The sequence below is a fragment of the Thamnophis elegans genome, chromosome Z (assembly GCF_009769535.1).
Source record: "Thamnophis elegans isolate rThaEle1 chromosome Z, rThaEle1.pri, whole genome shotgun sequence".
NCBI classification, from domain to species: domain Eukaryota; kingdom Metazoa; phylum Chordata; class Lepidosauria; order Squamata; family Colubridae; genus Thamnophis; species Thamnophis elegans.
The window spans coordinates 1,001,201-1,019,043 of NC_045558.1; the positions used below are offsets into that span (position 1 = coordinate 1,001,201).

General features: G+C 46.3%; 1 protein-coding gene across 1 annotated transcript; it reads right to left on the reverse strand.

Moving 5' to 3' along the window:
• Positions 1-15,321: 15,321 nt before the first annotated feature.
• LOC116520554 (GTPase IMAP family member 1-like) lies at positions 15,322-16,248 on the reverse strand. The gene has a single exon (XM_032234803.1). It carries the CDS (start codon positions 16,246-16,248, stop codon positions 15,322-15,324), a length of 927 nt encoding a protein of 308 aa, XP_032090694.1.
• Positions 16,249-17,843: the final 1,595 nt, after the last annotated feature.

The following is a 17,843-nucleotide window of genomic DNA, read 5'->3' on the forward strand; positions in this document are numbered from 1 at the left end:
TCCTGGCTGGACTTCAAATCATTTCAGAAGGACTTGAGAGATTTGACAAGAAATGGGACAGTTTATGAGGCGCTACAATAAAAGAGGAGGGGGTTGGAGCCCTAGAGACCAAAGAAGAGAATGGAAATATAGAAAACAAAGATAAGACGTCAGATGAACCCATTAATGGAATAAATACAAGTGAAAGCAAAAAGAAGGGAAGCTGGAAAAGTGTTTTTGACAACTTGGAGCCTTTCCTCCAACTTCAAGATGCAGGAGGGGAAAAAAGAGTGGAAAGGATGGAATTAAGAAGACAAATATATCCAGAAATAAGTTTGATAACCAAAGCTAAGCCCACGTCAATAACAAAGAGCAATGAAATTACATGAGAGATCCTTTAAGCTACAGGGTGCGGAGATAAGTTTTAAACTCTGAAAAGATGCCAGTAAGAGAATTGACACAACTGCTGGCAAGAGAGAAAGGACCATTTTGCTACTGGAAAGACACTGGTTGATAATGCCAGTTGATGATAAAAATTAGCTAATTTTTAATTATTAATAAGTAGGGATTTTAGTATTTTGTAGACTTATAGATTATCATTGAATGTTTATTCGTTAACATATAATTTACCATGATATTAACAATGAAATGATAACCTTAATTAGGATAAACAACCAGGCTGCAAATTGTAATTGAGATTTGGTGAAAAGACTTATAAATCTTATAAATTTGTGTTTAAATCCTGTTATGAAGGTATAATAATTTGGATTAGAATGAGAGGTGACGTGATATAAATAGCAAACAATTTTTTTTTTCTGTCTTCTTTTAACTACAATAACAAAAGGGAATGTTAATGTATACTTTGGTGATTATCAACTAGAAATGTCAACATTTTTTAGATTGTTTTAGATTTTAAATGGTCATTTTGTTAACATATTAATAGATTGTTGTTTAGAGATTGTTGCTTTTATGCACCTGTGGAGAGAAGAGGTGAGAAAAATATTAAATAACCTTTAGTTAACTATAATAATAATAATAATAAAGATATGTTAGGGAGAGGAAATGTTAGATGTCCTAGTAATTGACTTTTTTTTTACAATATGTTATAAAGATATAAAGATATGGCAGATTGATTGAGACTGGGGGAAGAAAAAAAATGCCACCAGGTGGCTGTGTTCTTGAAATCTTAATTAAATGAAAATGGTGGTATGGTGATAGTAAAATATATAAATTTTTAACATATACAATTCAAACTGAATGGAATATATGTGATTGTGGAAGGAAAGCATGAAATGTACTTATGACCAATGGATACGCTTTCTACAAGATGTAATTGAAAGATGATTCTTTTTTTTTTGTGCTTTTTCTGTAATAAAAGTAATAAAAAAAATTCAAAAAAAAGAAAGAAATGGGATCATTTGGTTTAGCTGCAGTTGCAAGTTGAAGTCTTCCTGCATATGTTGATCACGGCTACACATTGCCTCCAAATCCAGAAATGGTGTGATTTTTTTAAAAATTCCGCTTTCTTTGCTCGAGAAATAAAAACTCACAGAGCTGCAGATCTGGTGTCCTCTCCACTTCTCTTTTGCCTTTGACTGCTGAAATGTGCATGGAGGAGAGAAGGGAGATCAGCCAGGGGTCCTTTTCTTTGAAGACCCTCAATGGCAGCCAGATCTTTCCCCATGGCCCCTCAAGCCCAGCTCATCCTCATGTCCTTGCCTTCAGCCCAGTCCAGCCCAGCAGGGCCCCTCACCAGTTGCACCAGTATTAAAGTGACAGTATTTATCCTGGGTGGGTAAAGCACTTTTGCTTCCCTGACCACCCCACCCATACCACAGAAGAGGCAGTTCACCCTTGTGGGTGGCCTCAAAATCACAATGATGTGATTTTTAATTCCCCTTCCTTTGCTTGAGAAATAAACAATTGCAGAGCTGCAGTCCTTTCCACCTCTTTTGCCTTTGCTGAAATGTGTGTGTGTGGCAGGGGGAGGAGGTCTTCCTTGCCCTTCCTGGGGGCCAGTTAATTCTGCTTTCTTTGCTCGACAAATAAACAATCACATAGCTGCAGATCTGGTGTTCTCTCCACTTCTCTTTTGCATTTGACTGCTGAAATGTGTGTAGAGGGCAATGTTCCCTCTAATTTTTTTTCAGTGTGAGCAGAAAAGTATAGTGTTTGAGCGGCACATTTTCATGTCTGAGCACCTGAATTTTTTTCACAGATGTCACCTAACACAGCAACGAAATCAGTATTATTTGAAACTCAAAAGTTTTGTTTATTCAAGGTACCCGCTTAATTAAAAGTGTTATATAATATCAGTATCACTTAACAACGCTTCTGCTTAGCAACCAAAATGTTGGCTCAGAAACTCTGGCATTGAAGCATGGAAGTCTTAAAGCTGTCAAGTTACAAGATCCTTGCACCCATAACCCTTTAGGAAAAAAAAACCAAGAGTCTTCAAACCTGACAGCTTTAAGACTTGTGGACTTCAACTCCCAGAATTCCTCCTCCAGTCATGTTGCAGTGATGTCATCTGCGTGGATCTGCTCCATCTTTGTATTTTTTCACAGGGAGCAGGGCTGCTGCTGAAGATGCCGACGAGCCCCCGCCGCCACTAGAATAACTGCTGCTGCCTCCTCCTCCTCCGCCAACAGCACCACCACATTTGCTGCCCAGTGCTGCAGCTGAGGAGAAGCCGCCAAAGCTCCTGCTGGCGCCCCTGCCCATGGCAGAAGTGGCGCTGTCTCCCCTCCACTCAGAGCATCTCAGCTGGGCTCCGGGTTACCCCTGCCGCCACCTCCACCTCCACCACCTTCCTATTAGCTCCCGCGGCCTCATGGCTCCTCAAAAGCATGGCAGAAGAGGAAGGGGGAGGGATAATGTGGGGGCCAACTCAGGTCCTCTGCGTGAAGGGAGAGGCATCACTGCCATGGGCAGGGGTGCTAACGGGAGTTTTGGCGGCTTCACCTCAGCCGCAGCATCGGGTGGCAAATCTGGCAGTGCTGTTGGAGGAGGAGGAGGCGGCAACAGATATTCTGGTGGCGGCGGGGGCTTTGGGGGTTCACTTCAGCCGCAGAGCAGGGTGCAAGTGGCTTGCTTTGCTGAACACGGGGCGACTGATGCTAGTCTGAGCGGCTGCAGCCAGCGCAAACTACCGTCGGTTGCTCCGTGCACCAAGAGATAGGTGCAGTTCAAAACAAATCTGGGGAGGTCCTTTGCAGGCGGCCAGTTCTAGCCTCCTGCAAAGGACTTCCCCGTGTTTGCTTTGCTGAACACGGGGCTACTGATAGTAATGAGTGGCGCAGGAGACCAGCTGTCCTGCATAAGCTCCTGCTGCCATCCCCGCACCCGTGCTAACCCTAGATTTTCTGAGGCCCCTGCACGGCAGTTAGAAACTGCTGCGCGGGGTTTTCTTGCCACGTGCCCGGCCGCACAACCGTGCACCTTAGAGGGAACAGTGGTGCATAGCAAGACTTGAAGATGTAGCCCACATTCACTTGTTGGCCATTGGGAGCATTGCAAGACTTGAAGATGTAGCCATAGTTGACTTGTCGGTCACTAGGGTGCATTGCAAGACTTGGAGATGCAGGCGCAGTTCACCTGTCGTCCACTAGGGTGCATTGCAAGACTTGAAGATGTAGGCGCAGCGTACTTGTTGGCCACTAGGGTGCATAGCAAGACTTGGCCACTAGGGTGCGGTGCTTAATTTGGCGATGTAGGCACAGTACACTTGTTGGCCACTAGGGTACGTTGCAAGACTTGAAGATGTAGCCGCAATTCACTTCTCGGCCACTAGGGTGCATTGCAAGACTTTTAAGATGTAGGTGCAGTTCACTTATTGGACATTAGGGTGCGTTGGTTAACTTGGCGATGTAGATGCAGTACACTTGTTGGCCACTAGTGTGCGTTGCAAGACTTTGAAGAGATAGGTGCAGTTCACTTGTCGGCCACTAAGGTGCGTGGCAAGACTTTAAGATGAAGACGCAGCGTACTTGTTGGCCACTAGGGTGCGTTCCAAGACTTTGAAGATGTAGGTGCAGTTCACTTGTCGGCCACTAGAGTGCATTTCAAGACTTGAAGATGTAGCCGCAGTTCACTTGTTGGCCATTAGGTTGCGTTGCAAGACTTTGAAGAGATAGGTGCAGTTCACTTGTCGGTCACTAGGGTGCATTGCAAGACTTGGAGATGCAGGTGCAGTTCACCTGTCGGCCACTAGGGTGCATTGCAAGACTTGAAGATGTAGGCGCAGCGTACTTGTTGGCCACTAGGGTGCATTGCTTAACTTGGTGATGTAGATGCAGTACACTTGTTGGCCAATAGGGTGCGTTGCAAAACTTTGAAGAGATAGGTGCAGTTCACTTGTTGGCCACTCGGATGTGTTGCTTAACATGGTGATGTAGATGCAGTACACATGTCGGCCACTAGGGTGCGTTGTTTAACTTGCCGATGTAGGTGCAGTACACTTGTTGGCCACTAGGATGCATTGCAAGACTTGAAGATGTAGTCGCAGTTCACTTGTGGGCCACTAGGGTGCATTGCAAGACTTCTAGATGTAGCCGCAGTTCACTTGTTAGGCACTACAGTGCGTTGCTTAACTTGGCGATGTAGATGCAGTACACTTGTTGGCCACTAGTGTACGTTGCAAGACTTGAAGATGCAGGCGCAGCGTACTTGTTGGCTACTAGGGTGCGTAGCAAGACTTTGAAGATGTAGGTGTAGTTCAATGGCGGCCATTAGAGTGCATTGCAAGACTTGAAGATGTAGCCGCAGTTCACTTGTTGGCCACTAGGGTGCATTGCTTAACTTGGTGATGTAGACGCAGTACACTTGTTGGCCACTAGGGTGCGTTGCAAGACTTTGAAGATATAGGTGCAGTTCACTTGTTGGCCACTAGGATGCGTTGCTTAACATGGTGATGTAGATGCAGTACACTTGTTGGCCACTAGGGTACGTTGCAAGACTTGAAGATGTAGCCACAGTTCACTTGTGGGCCACTAGAGTGCATTGCAAGACTTGTAGATGCAGACGCAGCGTAGTTGTTGGCCACTAGGATGCATTGCAAGACTTGGAGATGTAGCCGTAGTTCACTTATCAGCCACTAGGGTGCATTGCAAGACTTGGAGATGTAGCCGTAGTTCACTTGTCAGCCACTAGGGTGCATTGCAAGACTTGGAGATGTAGCCGTAGTTCACTTGTTGGCCACTAGGGTGCATTGCTTAACTTGGTGCTGTAGACACAGTACACTTGTCGCCTACTAGGATGGGTTGCAAGAGTTGGAGATGTAGCTGCAGTTCACCTATTGGCCACTAGGGCACGTTGCAAGACTTGAAGATGTAGCCGCAGGGAGGGCATAAAACCAGGGACTCAGCATCTCAGGCCTCCCTTCTCTTCTCTCCCATTTCTTCCAACATCTTAATCCGATCTCTACTGAATGCTGGCCTTGTGTTTCTTCTACACATTGTGTAGACCAGGCCCATCTCCTCTTTCCTGTGGTTGATCTTGGGAGTGGGGGGGTGAGGGGGTCAATTGAGTGGGCATGGCCAGCTTGGGGCCACTCACCAGCTGTTGCTGACTGGATGGGTATGGCCAACTGGGTGGACATGGCCAGCTTAACACCACTCCCCCAACTGCTGCCATGTTTTCTCCTTGCATTGGGTAGAGCTGGCGAAACCATGCTGCTGGCACGATGTCTGGCCTTGGGTGAACTGGCCTTGACGCCATGTCTGATGGTCCCCCTGTTTGACCGCTTTTATCATAATGGGTGTCCCTCTATATTATAGTTTTGGCAGCTCCCCAGCCTATTGATCTTAGTAGGGAGCCTCTTTTGTGAGAGTGAGAAGAATTGACGGAGAGAAGTTTCCTTGGAAGGTGTGGGAAGTTGATCCCTGGAAGGAGAGCCAGGACTGTCATGTGTGAAAAGTGGTGCATTGCAGGGATGTAAAAGAGAAAGGCCACAGGGCAGTTGTGAAAAATGTAAGGAGCCAATGTGTGACGGGTTTGCCCGGGGTACGAAGGGCACCTGTTAAAGTAGACCAATTTGAAACGAAGTAGCCTTCGTTGTGGAAACACGGCCCGGTCTACCAATTATACATACAGGACCCGGTCTACCTATTGCAAAGAAGGGACCCGATCTACCACTTATGCGGACAGCACCCGGTCTACCAATGACACAAACAGCTCCCGGGCTACCGCTTGTGATGTGTTCGACATAGCGAGACCCGGTCTACCACTTGTGAAGACAGACCCCGGTCTACCAGCTTGGAGGCAGTACCGGGCAGGCATGATGCGACCCGGTCTACAAGTTCCCGACGTCCCCCTTTTCCTTTTCCTCCTCTTTCTTCCTTCCTTTCTTCCCTCCCTTTCCTTTCTCCCTCCCACCCTCCCTCCCTCTCTCTCTCTGTCTCTATTTCCTTCCTTCCCTCCTACCTCCCTCTTTATTTCTTTTTTCTTCATTCCTCCCTTCCTCCTATTCCTTTTTCCCTTTCTCCTTCTTTCCTTCTAATGAAAGACATGTCCTTCTGGGTTCGGCTCCAAGTGGGGGAAAAGACACTGGAGACATGGAGGATGCTTGGAAAGATGGTTTATTGGTGGACAGGACCACATGGCTTGAGTCCTGAACAGAAAAGGTGATCACATGCTTCAATGTTGGTGGAGAAGAAGAGAAGGAAGGACTGAGATGCTGAGTCCCTGATTTTATGCCCTCTCTGGCCTTTGATCTTGAACTTGTATTCTGATTGTCAGACTCCCAAGGGGCCATGCAGGGGCAACTCTCTAGGCTGCGTTTTGAATCCAGGTTTGGTTGAGTTCTCAGATGCCATGTGGTAGGTTGGGTAAAGGGCCAATATTATCATGCCTTAATCCCATCTCCTGGAGCTGAAAGGGAGAACTCTTTATTATGTAAAGGGACTGGCTTGGCCTTCTTAATGGCCCATTGACAAAGTGGATGGGGGCAGGAAGGTGCAGGGAGCTATTCTCTCTTTATAAAATGTTTCTCCCTTTTCACATCCAGAGAAATATTCTGCCTTTTCAATATTTCCTAGGATATTTCATTTTTTCTGGGAGAGGGATGGGTGATAACTTCCTACACTGGGACACATATTACTTACTTTCTGGAAATAAAGACCATGGCATAAGACACTCCTAACACTTCTTGGTGTGTGTTTGTGTGTGTGTACGTGTGTATCCCCACATAACTCTGGAATGCCTTGAGTAATTTCAACCAAACCTTGTACACAGATGACTTATTCTCTGGAAGAAAATACTGGGGGTGGGGGGCACCCAACACCCCTCAGAGAAAGAGAGAGGGGGGGAGAGAGTAAATGAGGAACGCTTGGAGCAATTTCAACATCCTTTGGTATACAGAAGACTTACTCTCAGGAAAAAAGCAATGTTGCGGGTAAGCTTGGTGTCCATCCATTCATCCATCCGATCTCTCTTTGCCTCTCTATCCATCCTCTTGTGTCTATCTATCTTTCCATCCATCTAGTATCTAGTATCTGTCTGTCTGTCTGTCCATCCATCCATCCAACTCCATGTTGGCACGATGTGTGTGCTTTGCAATGGGTGAACTGGCCTTGGCGCCATGTCTGATGGGCCCCCCTGTTTGACCGCTTTTGTCATAATGGGTGTCCCCCTATATTATAGTTTTGGAAGCTCCCCAGCCTATTGATCTTAGCAGGGAGCCTCTTTTGTGAGAGTGAGAAGAATTGACGGAGAGAAGTTTCCTTGGAAGTTGTGGGAAGTTGATCCCTGGAAGGAGAGCCAGGACTGTCATGTGTGAAAAGTGGTGCATTGCAGGGATGTAAAAGAGAAAGGCCACAGGGCAGTTGTGAAAAATGTAAGGAGCCAATGTGTGACGGGTTCGCCTGGGGTACGAAGGGCACCTGTGAAAGTAGACCAATTTGAAGCCAAGTGGTCTTCGTTGTGGAAACACAGCCCGGTCTACCAATTGCAAAGAAGGGATCCGGTCTATCACTCGTGCGAACAGCACCCGGTCTACCAATGCAGCAGACAGCTCCCGGTCTACCACGTACGCCAATGCTCGACATAGCGAGACCCGGTCTACCACGTGTGAAGACAGACCCCGGTCTATCAGCTTGGAGGCAGTACCGGGCAGGCATGATGCGACCCGGTCTACAAGTTCCCGACGTCCCCCTTTTCCTTTCCCTCCTCTTTCTTCCTTCCTTTCTTCCCTCCCTTTCCTTTCTCCCTCCCACCCTCCCTCCCTCTCTCCGTCTCTCTTTCCTCCCTCCTACCTCCCTCTTTATTTCTCTTTTCTTCATTTCTCCCTTCCTCCTATTCCTTTTTCCCTTTCTCCTTCCTTCCTTCTGATGAAAGAAATGTCCTTCTGGGTTCTGCACCAAGTGGGGGAAAAGACCCTGGAGACATGGAGGCTGCTTGGAAAGATGGTTTATTGGTGGACAGGACCACATGGCTTGAGCCCTGTACAGAAAAGGTGATCACATGCTTCAATCTTGGTGGGGAAGAAGAAAAGGAAGGACTGAGATGCTGAGTCCCTGATTTTATGCCCACCCTGCACAAGCAGCCTTGGCTGAGGAAGAAACTTCTCGATGCTTTGAGCCAGAGGAGGGGGGAAATGGAAGTCCCAGCTCAAATGACGATAGTGACTATGAAGATGCTGATCGCTGGGTAAGTTCCCGCTGGCTACATCTTCAAGCCTTGCAATGCACTCTAGTGGCCGACAAGTGAACTGCAGCTACATCTTCAAAGTCTTGCTACGCACCCTAGTGGCCAAAAAGTACGCTGCGCCTGCATCTTCAAGTCTTGCAACGCACCATAGGGGCCGACAAGTGAACTGCTGCTACATCTCGAAGACTTGCAATGCACCCTAGTGGTCGACAAGTGAACTGCAGCTACATCTCCAAGTCTTGCAATGCACCCTAGTGGCTGACAAGTGAACTGCGGCTACATCTTTAAGTCTTGCAATGCACCCTAGTGTCCAACAAGTGAATGGCGGCTACATCTTCAAGTCTTGCTATGCACAATAGTGGTCAACAAGAGCACTGCGCCTGCATCTTCAAGTCTTGCAATGCATCCTAGTGGCCAACAAGTGTACTGCGCCTACATTGCCAAATTAAGCAACGCATCCTAGTGGCCAACAAGTGAACTGCACCTACATCTTCATAGTCTTGCAACGCACCCTAGTGGCCGAGAAGTGAATTGCGGCTACATCTTCAAATCTTGCAACGTACCCTAGTGGCCAACAAGTGTACTGCACCTACATCGCCAAGTTAAGCAACACACCCTAGTGGCCGACAAGTGTACTGCATCTACATCGCCAAGTTAACAACGCATCCTAGTGGCCAACAAGTGAACTCCACCTACATCTTCATAGTCTTGCAATGCACACTAGTGGCTGAGAATGAATTGCGGCTACATCTTCAAGTCTTCCAACATACCCTAGTGGCCAACAAGTGTACTGCACCTACATCGCCAAGTTAAGCAACGCACCCTAGTGGCCGACAAGTGTACTGCATCTACATCACCAAGTTAACCAACGGATCCTAGTGGCCAACAAGTGAACTGCACCTATCTCTTCAAAGTCTTGCAACGCACCCTAGTGGCCAACAAGTGTACTGCGTCTACATCACCAAGTTAAGCAATGCACCCTAGTGGCCAACAAGTGAACTGCGGCTACATCTTCAAGTCTTGCAATGCAGTCTAGTGGCCGACAAGTGAACTGCACATACATCTTCAAAGTCTTGCTACGCACCCTAGTGGCGAACAAGTACGCTGCGCCTGCATCTTCAAGTCTTGCAATGCACCCTAGGGGCTGACAAGTGAACTGCACCTATCTCTTCAAAGTCTTGCAATGCAGACTAGTGGCCAACAAGTGTACTGCATCTACATCGCCAAGTTAAGCGACGCACCCTAATGGCCAACAAGTGAACTGCACCTACATCTTTAAAGTCTTGCAACGCACCCTAGTGGCTGAGAGGTGAATTGCGGCTACATCTTCAACTCTTGCAACTTACAGTAGTGGCCAACAAGTGTACTGTGCCTACATCGCCAAATTAAGGAACACACCCTAGTGGCCGACAAGTGAACTGCGGCTACATTTCCAAATCTTGCAACGCACTCTAGTGGCCAACAAGTATGCTGTGCCTACATCTTCAAGTCTTGTAACGCACCCTAGTGGCCAACAAGTACGCTGCGCCTACATCTTCAAGTCGTGCAATGCACCCTAGTGGCCGACAGGTGAACTGCGGCTACATCTTCAAGTCTTGCAATGCACCCTAGTGACCAACAAGTGAACTCTGGCTACATCTTCAAGTCTTGCAATGCTCCCAATGGCCAACAAGTGAACGGGGGCTACATCTTCAAGTCTTGCTATGCACCACTGTTCCCTCTAAGGTGCGCGGGGGCGTGGCCGTGCACGTGGCAAGAAAACCCCGCGCAGCAGTTTCTAACTGCCGCGCAGGGGCCTCAGAAAATCTAGGGTTAGCACCTGCACGGGGATGGCAGCAGGAGCTTTTGCGGCACAGTTGGTCTCCTAGGACCTCCTGGGCATTGGCTGCACCACTCATTACTGTCAGTCACCCCGTGTTCAGCAAAGCAAACACGGGGAAGTCCTTTGCAGGTGGCTAGAACTGGCCGCCCGCAAAGGACCTCCCCAGATTTGTTTTGATGTGCACGGAGCGACTGACGGTAGTTTGTGCTGGCTGCAGCCACTCAGACTAGCATCAGTCGCCCCGTGTTCAGCAAAGCAAGCCACTTGCACCCTGCTCTTTGTTGGGACATATTCCCCCCTTTTCAATTTTCCATATACCACTGTCGAACCCAATATCGTTTTTTCTCTGCTTTTTATTTCCTACCATTTCTACCCCTTTATTATCCCTCCCCACTTCTTCCTTCACTTCTTCCTTCAGTTCCTGCTTCTCTGAGTTTAGAATTCTGTTTAGACTTGATTTTAATGATTTATGCATATTTTTATAATTTCACATAGGTATTCAAATTCCCACCTTTCCATATTGTCCACTTCCAAAGTTCCTGCTTGCTGCAGGGGTTAGATATTTGGGTGCTCCCCCATGGAAGCTTTTAACTCTGGGATGGGAGCGAGGTCAGATCTTGCTTAGCGTCAGGCATGCCTTCTTCAGTATCCAAGAAAGAAAAACCTCAGCTCCATTGGAATAGAGATAAAGAGATAGAGATTTACTAGATATGAAATGAAAGCAGCAAAAGGGAAAGCAAGATATGAGCCAGAAAGGCAGGAATATGTACATATCAAAGGTTTTCTTTTTTAAAAAAATCTTTTGTACCTTTTTTACTTTTGGTCACTCTGGATTACAATTGATTTTTATACCTAGTGAATTACAACACAGAAGAAGTTGGAGATGAGTAAAAGAATAATAACCATCGGATCTGCAACAACAACACCCTCCTCCTCACCAGCAGGAGGACAAAGATCAATACAGACAATGTTGCAACAGGAAAAAGAAAAGGGAGATAAGGCAGTTACATTAGAGATGATCATGCAAGGAATTCAGAATTTGCAAGTAAAAACAGACACCATAGAAAAGAGAATGGAAAATATGGAAAAAAGAATTGAAAATATAGAACAACGAACCAAAAATATGGGACAAAAAGCAACTAAAATTGATGAAAAAAATGATAGTTTTCAACAAATGATGATAAAATATGAAGATAGACTACAAAAAATTGAAGAAAGTGGTGATCAAAGAGAGAAGAAAATTGGGGAGATTGATAATAGACTGAGTGTGGTGGAAAAAAATAATACTGGAATACTGTGTTGTAAGATTGAAAGGTCAGAATTTTTCTTAAGATTTCAAAACATAGAAGAAAAAGGTGAAAACTTGTCACAAATGATAGAAATTCTGATAGCAATAGCAGTAGACTTATATACCGCTTCATAGGGCTTTCAGCCCTCTCTAAGCAGTTTACAGAGAGTCAGCATATTGCCCCCAACAATCCGGGTCCTCATTTTACCCACCTCGAAAGGATGGAAGGCTGAGTCAACCCTGAGCCGGTGAGATTTGAACCGCTGAACTGCTGATCTAGCAGTAGCCTGCAGTGCTGCATTTAACCACTGCGCCACCTCGGCTCGCTCGAGGATAAATGTCCTCGAGCTAACTGAAGAGAAGATGGTGGATGCCATAGATGAAGCATTTCGAGTTTATACAAGATATGCAACGAGAAATGAATTGCCAAGGGAAGTTCATGTAAGATTTACCAAGAAAGCAATCAGGTTGTAAATACCGTATTTTTCAGAGTATACGACATACCAGGGTATAAGACGCACCAAGGTTTTGAAGAGGCAAATTAAAAAAATAAGTTTTTTGCACTCTGCAAACCTCCCCAAACTGGCCCATTTTCCATGAAAAAGGGCTCATTCTTTTCCCTAAAATAAGGCGTGAATAGTCTTTAGGGAGCTTGCAGAGTGCTCCTGGAGGGTGCCCCCCCAAATGAGCAAAAAGGCCCATTTTTTGTCAAATGAATTGCATACATAGCCTTTAGGAAGCTTATAGAGTATTCCCGGGGGCAAAAAAATGACCTATTTCTCACTCATTTCTGCCCTCCCCAGCCTCCAGGAGCCCTCTGAAAGCCTTCTACAGGCTCTCCACGGCCATTTTGGTGGAGGGGGTGGGGCTTCGGGAGGGAAAAAATACTGTATTCAGTGTATAAGACGCACTCAGCTTTTCAGCCTCTTTTTTGAGGGAAAAAGGTGCGTCTTATACTCCAAAAAATACAGTACTTCAAAAAGCAAGAGATAGAAAATTGGAGTACAAAGGCAAGGAGATTGTAGTTGTAGTATCTAGAACATTTTGTTTAAAAGGAAGGAATAACTATTATAGTTGAACATATGATGTACAATGATAATAATGTACCAATGTATACTCGATGGATAATCTGTGATTCTATATACAACTGAAAGTAGTGATGCATAAATATAAAATGTTGGAGAATTCTTTCATATTGCAAAAATAATAAAATGAGATAGGTGATTCTATAAAGACATATTATTATTGAATAGATAAATAAGGATGCAATGGAATATTGGTATATATGTGAATTTAGTTTCTAGAATATTTGTTTAAAATGAAAGAATATCAATTATAATTGAACAATATGATGTACAATGATAATAATGTATGCTTGATGGATAATCTGTGAGCTTATACACAATCAAAACTGATGATGCACAAATGCTTGTAACCAAACAATAAGGTGGCGCAGTGGTTAAATGCAGCACTGCAGGCTACTGCTAGATCAGCAGGTCAGCGGTTCAAATCTCACCGGCTCAGGGTTGACTCAGCCTTCCATCCTTCCAAGGTGGGTAAAATGAGGACCCAGATTGTTGGGGGCAATATGCTGACTCTCTGTAAACCGCTTAGAGAGGCCTGAAAGGCCTATGAAGCGGTATATAAGTCTACTGCTATATTGCTATATTGCTATTGCTATATTTGATGAGGGTTTCATGTTTGTCTTTGTTTGTTTAAAAATAAAAATAAAACTTTTATAAAAAAAATAAGAAATGGTGCGGGGTCTCCTGCTTGGGTGGGGGGTGTCATTCTATGATTCCCTAAATGTCTTTTGCTTGAGCAGGGGGTTGAACTAGATGACCTCCAAGGTCATTTCCAACTCTGTTATTCCGTGACTCTGTAAGGGTCTCCCTCTTGAATAGGGTTGGATTAGAAGACTTCCAAGGTCTCCAACTGTTATTTTGTTATTCAGCTTGGGAAATGACACAATGAAAAGTGAGATCATAACAGCCTATCCTGTCTAAATGAGTTTCCACCACTAGGACCAGATTGATTATAACCCAAGGTTCTGATTGTGTCAGACTTCTATGCCGCCCATCTCACGGAGCCGCCTTGCAGTCAAACCATGAAAATACCTTCTAAAATATTTGCAACATGAAGGCTATCAGTGAGAACCCTGCGTTTGAAACTGAAATAACGTTTGATGGCCCTCATTGGGAAGGGGCCACCCACAAGGGTTGGCTGCCTCCCCTCTGGAAGCACCCCAGATGCTATCGGCTTAAGGGGGAAAGACCCCTTCGATACTGGTGCAATTGGGGAGGAGGGGGTGCGCCGAATCCATCCACCACCTCTTAGACGCCCACTCCCCAACTGAGCAGCCAGGCCAGTTGATAGAGCCAGGTCTTCAAGTTATTTTGGACGGCCAGAAGGGAGGGTGCGGATCCCACCTTGGGGGCAGGTTGTTCCATAGGGCAGAAAAGAGTCTCCTTGTGGACCCCGCCAGCTGAAAATCCTTGACTGGCGGGGTCTGCAGCATGCCTCTTCGCCTGGCACAAGTCTTTAATGACCCCGTAATCCCTTGTGGGGGTGCAGTCAGGGCAACTGAATGGAGCTGAGCATTTACTGGCCAGATGCCCTTCCTGTCACCAATGCAGAAGTTGCAGCACATACTGTGAGTTCTAGCCGCAAAAGGTTTTATAGCTGATAACCCACAACTTCAATTGGAACTGGAAGCAAAGCAAAAACCACTGCCGCTTGTGGAACTTGCAGTATAACATGAACCCCCTTAGCCCCCTCCCCCAAATGTCCCCACATCATATTATTATTATTATTATTATTATTATTATTATTATTATTATTTAATTAAATTTATAGGGCGCCCAATCCCACAGGACTCTGGGCGGCTTACAAAGCGAAAGAAAAAAAGAAAAAGGGAAAAAAGGAACATAAAAAATAATTTAAAATTCACAACAGACATTCGTTCTAGTCGGGTCTGGACCTTTCAATAAGGTCAACAGCCCCAGGCCTGCCAGAACAGCCAGGTTTTAACAGCCTTCCTGAAGGCCATGAGAGTGGGCAAGGTCCGGACCTCTGGGGGTAGCTCATTCCAAAGGGTCGGAGCAGCCACAGAGAAGGCTCTTCTCCGGGGGCCCGCCAGCCGGCACTGACTGGCTGACAGCATCTGAAGGAGGCTCACCCTGTGGGATCTTATCGGCCATTGGGAGGTATGTGGTAGTAGGCGGTCTCGCAGGTACGCGGGTCCTAAGCCATGTAGGGCTTTAAAGGTGGGCGAAAGCATCTGGGTGTGGGCCATGTCCCCTCTCTCCCTCCCCATTGGACTGCCAAGCTGTAAAGATTGGGGACTGCCGGTGTATAGAGCAAAAGATCAGAAGGTGGACAAGGATTTTCAAAGATACGGAGCCACGTCTTCACTGACACCCAGGAAGGGCAAGGCTGACCCCTCCCCCACACACATTCAGCAGTCAAAGGCAAAAGAGGAGAGGACACCAGATCTGCAGCTCTGCAATTGTTTATTTCTCAAACAAAGAAAAGGGAATGAAAAATCAGGTTGTTTCTGGATTTGGAAGCAACATGAAGTTGTCATTTAATCCCTACGGAAAAACCAACGATACACTGCGTGAAATACCTTTCTTGTATTTCTTATGATGGAGCACACCTGTTCCCAAACCCAGACAGTGAGCCGATATGGAAGGAGGAGCAGGTTGATGATGCTCTTGCATAGCCTTTGGATATGCTTGTCAAGTATGTTGGAACACAACGTTTTGCAAACCTGAAAGAACCAGAATGGAAGGAAAATGATCCATCTGTACGGATTTCGATTCTGCCTGATGAACATCTGGATGTGCTCATCCCGTAAGTTGGGCTCCGAGTACAGCCGGTTGACATAGTATCTCCCCCCATTCGCCAAAACGGTTCTCTGCACCATCTCCATCAACTCCGAGACCTGCCTCTCCCGCTCGGCTCCCACCGCCTTGTTGTTGAACCCGCACAAGCGGTTGCCGCACTGCTGGATCAGGTCCTGCAGATTCTTGTTGTCGGAGTTTCGGACGTACTCCTGCAGGGAGTCCCCGCCCAAATCCTCCACGCAGGTGAAGAGGATGATTGTGTGCCTGGTGGACTCAGCCCCAAAGATATCCCAGACACATTTTGCAGCGGTCACGTCTTCCGCGGTGAAGCGTCCCGTCTGGGTTACCAAAATGAGGACATGCGGGCCAGGCCAGGAGAATTTGACGCAAGCCATGACCTCACGTCGCACAATCTCATTGTAGTTGTCAGAATCGAACATGGCTGGCGTGTCAACCACGGAGATTTTTGTGCCCTGCCAGATTCCCTGTCCCCTTTGGCACCTCAGGGTGGTGACCTTTGCTGTCAAGATGGACTCAAACTCTCTCCGGCCGAGGATGGTGTTGCCTGTGGCACTCTTCCCACCACCCGACTTTCCGACCAGGATCAGCCGGAATTCCTCCCCTGTGAGATTGGAAAACAAAGTTATAAACAGGAATCGAGACATTTCTTATTTGCCCAGGAAGATAATCTGAAGACATTACAGAAACACTGACATCCACTGTGACCTTGGAGTGCTGTTGATGAACTCTCCCTCCCTCCCTCCCTCTTTCTCTCTTTTTCCTTCCTTCCCTCCCTTCTGTTTCTTTTTCCTTCTCCATTTTTCCTTCTTTCCTCCCTCCCTCCCTCCTGTCCTTCTTCCCTTCCTTCCTTACAATACAATACAATACAATACAATACAATAGCAGAGTTGGAAGGGACCCTGGAGGTCTTCTAGTCCAACCCCCTGCCTAGGCAGGAAACCCTATACCGTTTCAGAGAAATGGCTATCCAAAATCTTCTTAAAGACTTCCAGTGTTGGGGCATTCACAACTTCTGGAGGCAACTTCTGTTCCACTGGTGAATTGTTCAAACTGTCAGGAAATTTCTACTCAGTTCTAGGTTGCTTCTCTCCTTGATTAGTTTCCACCCATTGCTTCTTGTTCTATCCTCAGGTGTTTTGGAGAATAGCTTGACTCCCTCTTCTTTGGGGCAACCCCTGAGATATTGGAAGACTGCTATCATGTCTCCCCTACTCCTTCTTTTCATTAAACTTGACATACCCAGTTCCCGCAACCGTTCTTCATATGTTTTAGCCTCCAGTCCCCTAATCCTCTTTCTTGCTCTTCTCTGCACTCTTTCCAGAGTCTCTGCATCTTTTCTACATCATGGCTACCAAAACTGAATGCAGGATTCCAAGTGTGGCCTTACCAAGGCCTTATAAAGTGGTATTAACCCTTCACGTGATCTTGATTCTTTCCCTCTGTTGATGCAGCCTAGAACTGTGTTGGCTTTTTTTGGCAGCTGCTGCACACGGCTGATTCCTATTTAAATGGTTCTCCACTAGGACTACAAGATCCCTCTCACAGTTGCTACTATTGAGCCAGGTACCATCTATACTGCATTTTGTTTTTGTTGTAGAACCTGACTCTTTTCACCATTGAATTTCATTTTATTAGATAGCACCCAATGTTCAAGTTTGTCAAGATCCTTCTGTATCTTAAGCTTGTCTTCTGGAGTGTTGGCTATTCCTGCCAGCTTGGTGTCATCTGAAAATTTGATGAGTTCCCCATTTATCCCCTCATCCAGATCATTGATGAAGATGTTGAAGAGTACTGGGCCCAAAACAAAGACTTGGGGTACTCCACTGCATACTTCCCTCCATGAAGATGCAGTTCCATTGAGGACTACACGTTGAGTGTGGTTGGTCCTTCCTTCCTTCCTTCCTTCCTTCCTTCCTTCCTTCCTTCCTTCCTTCCTTCCTTCCTTCCTTCCTTCCTTTTCCTTTCTTTCTGCCTGCCTATCTTCCCTCTCTCTTCCTTCCTCCCTTCTTTCTTTTCTTTCCCTCCCCTCCCTTCTCCCCTCCTCCCGGGTTTCCAGGGAAAGATCTGGGAGAACTCCAGGGCTGTTACCTCTGTCGGCGGCGTCCATCCCTCCTCCAAGGCCACTTCAGATCTCCCACTCCTCAAAATTCCTGTGGGGAGAAAACAGAACCCAAAGCTGTTTTTTACCCTCTTCCTGCTTGAGTCAAGGGCTCCAGAGGAGGGTCTGTCCATCCCAGGA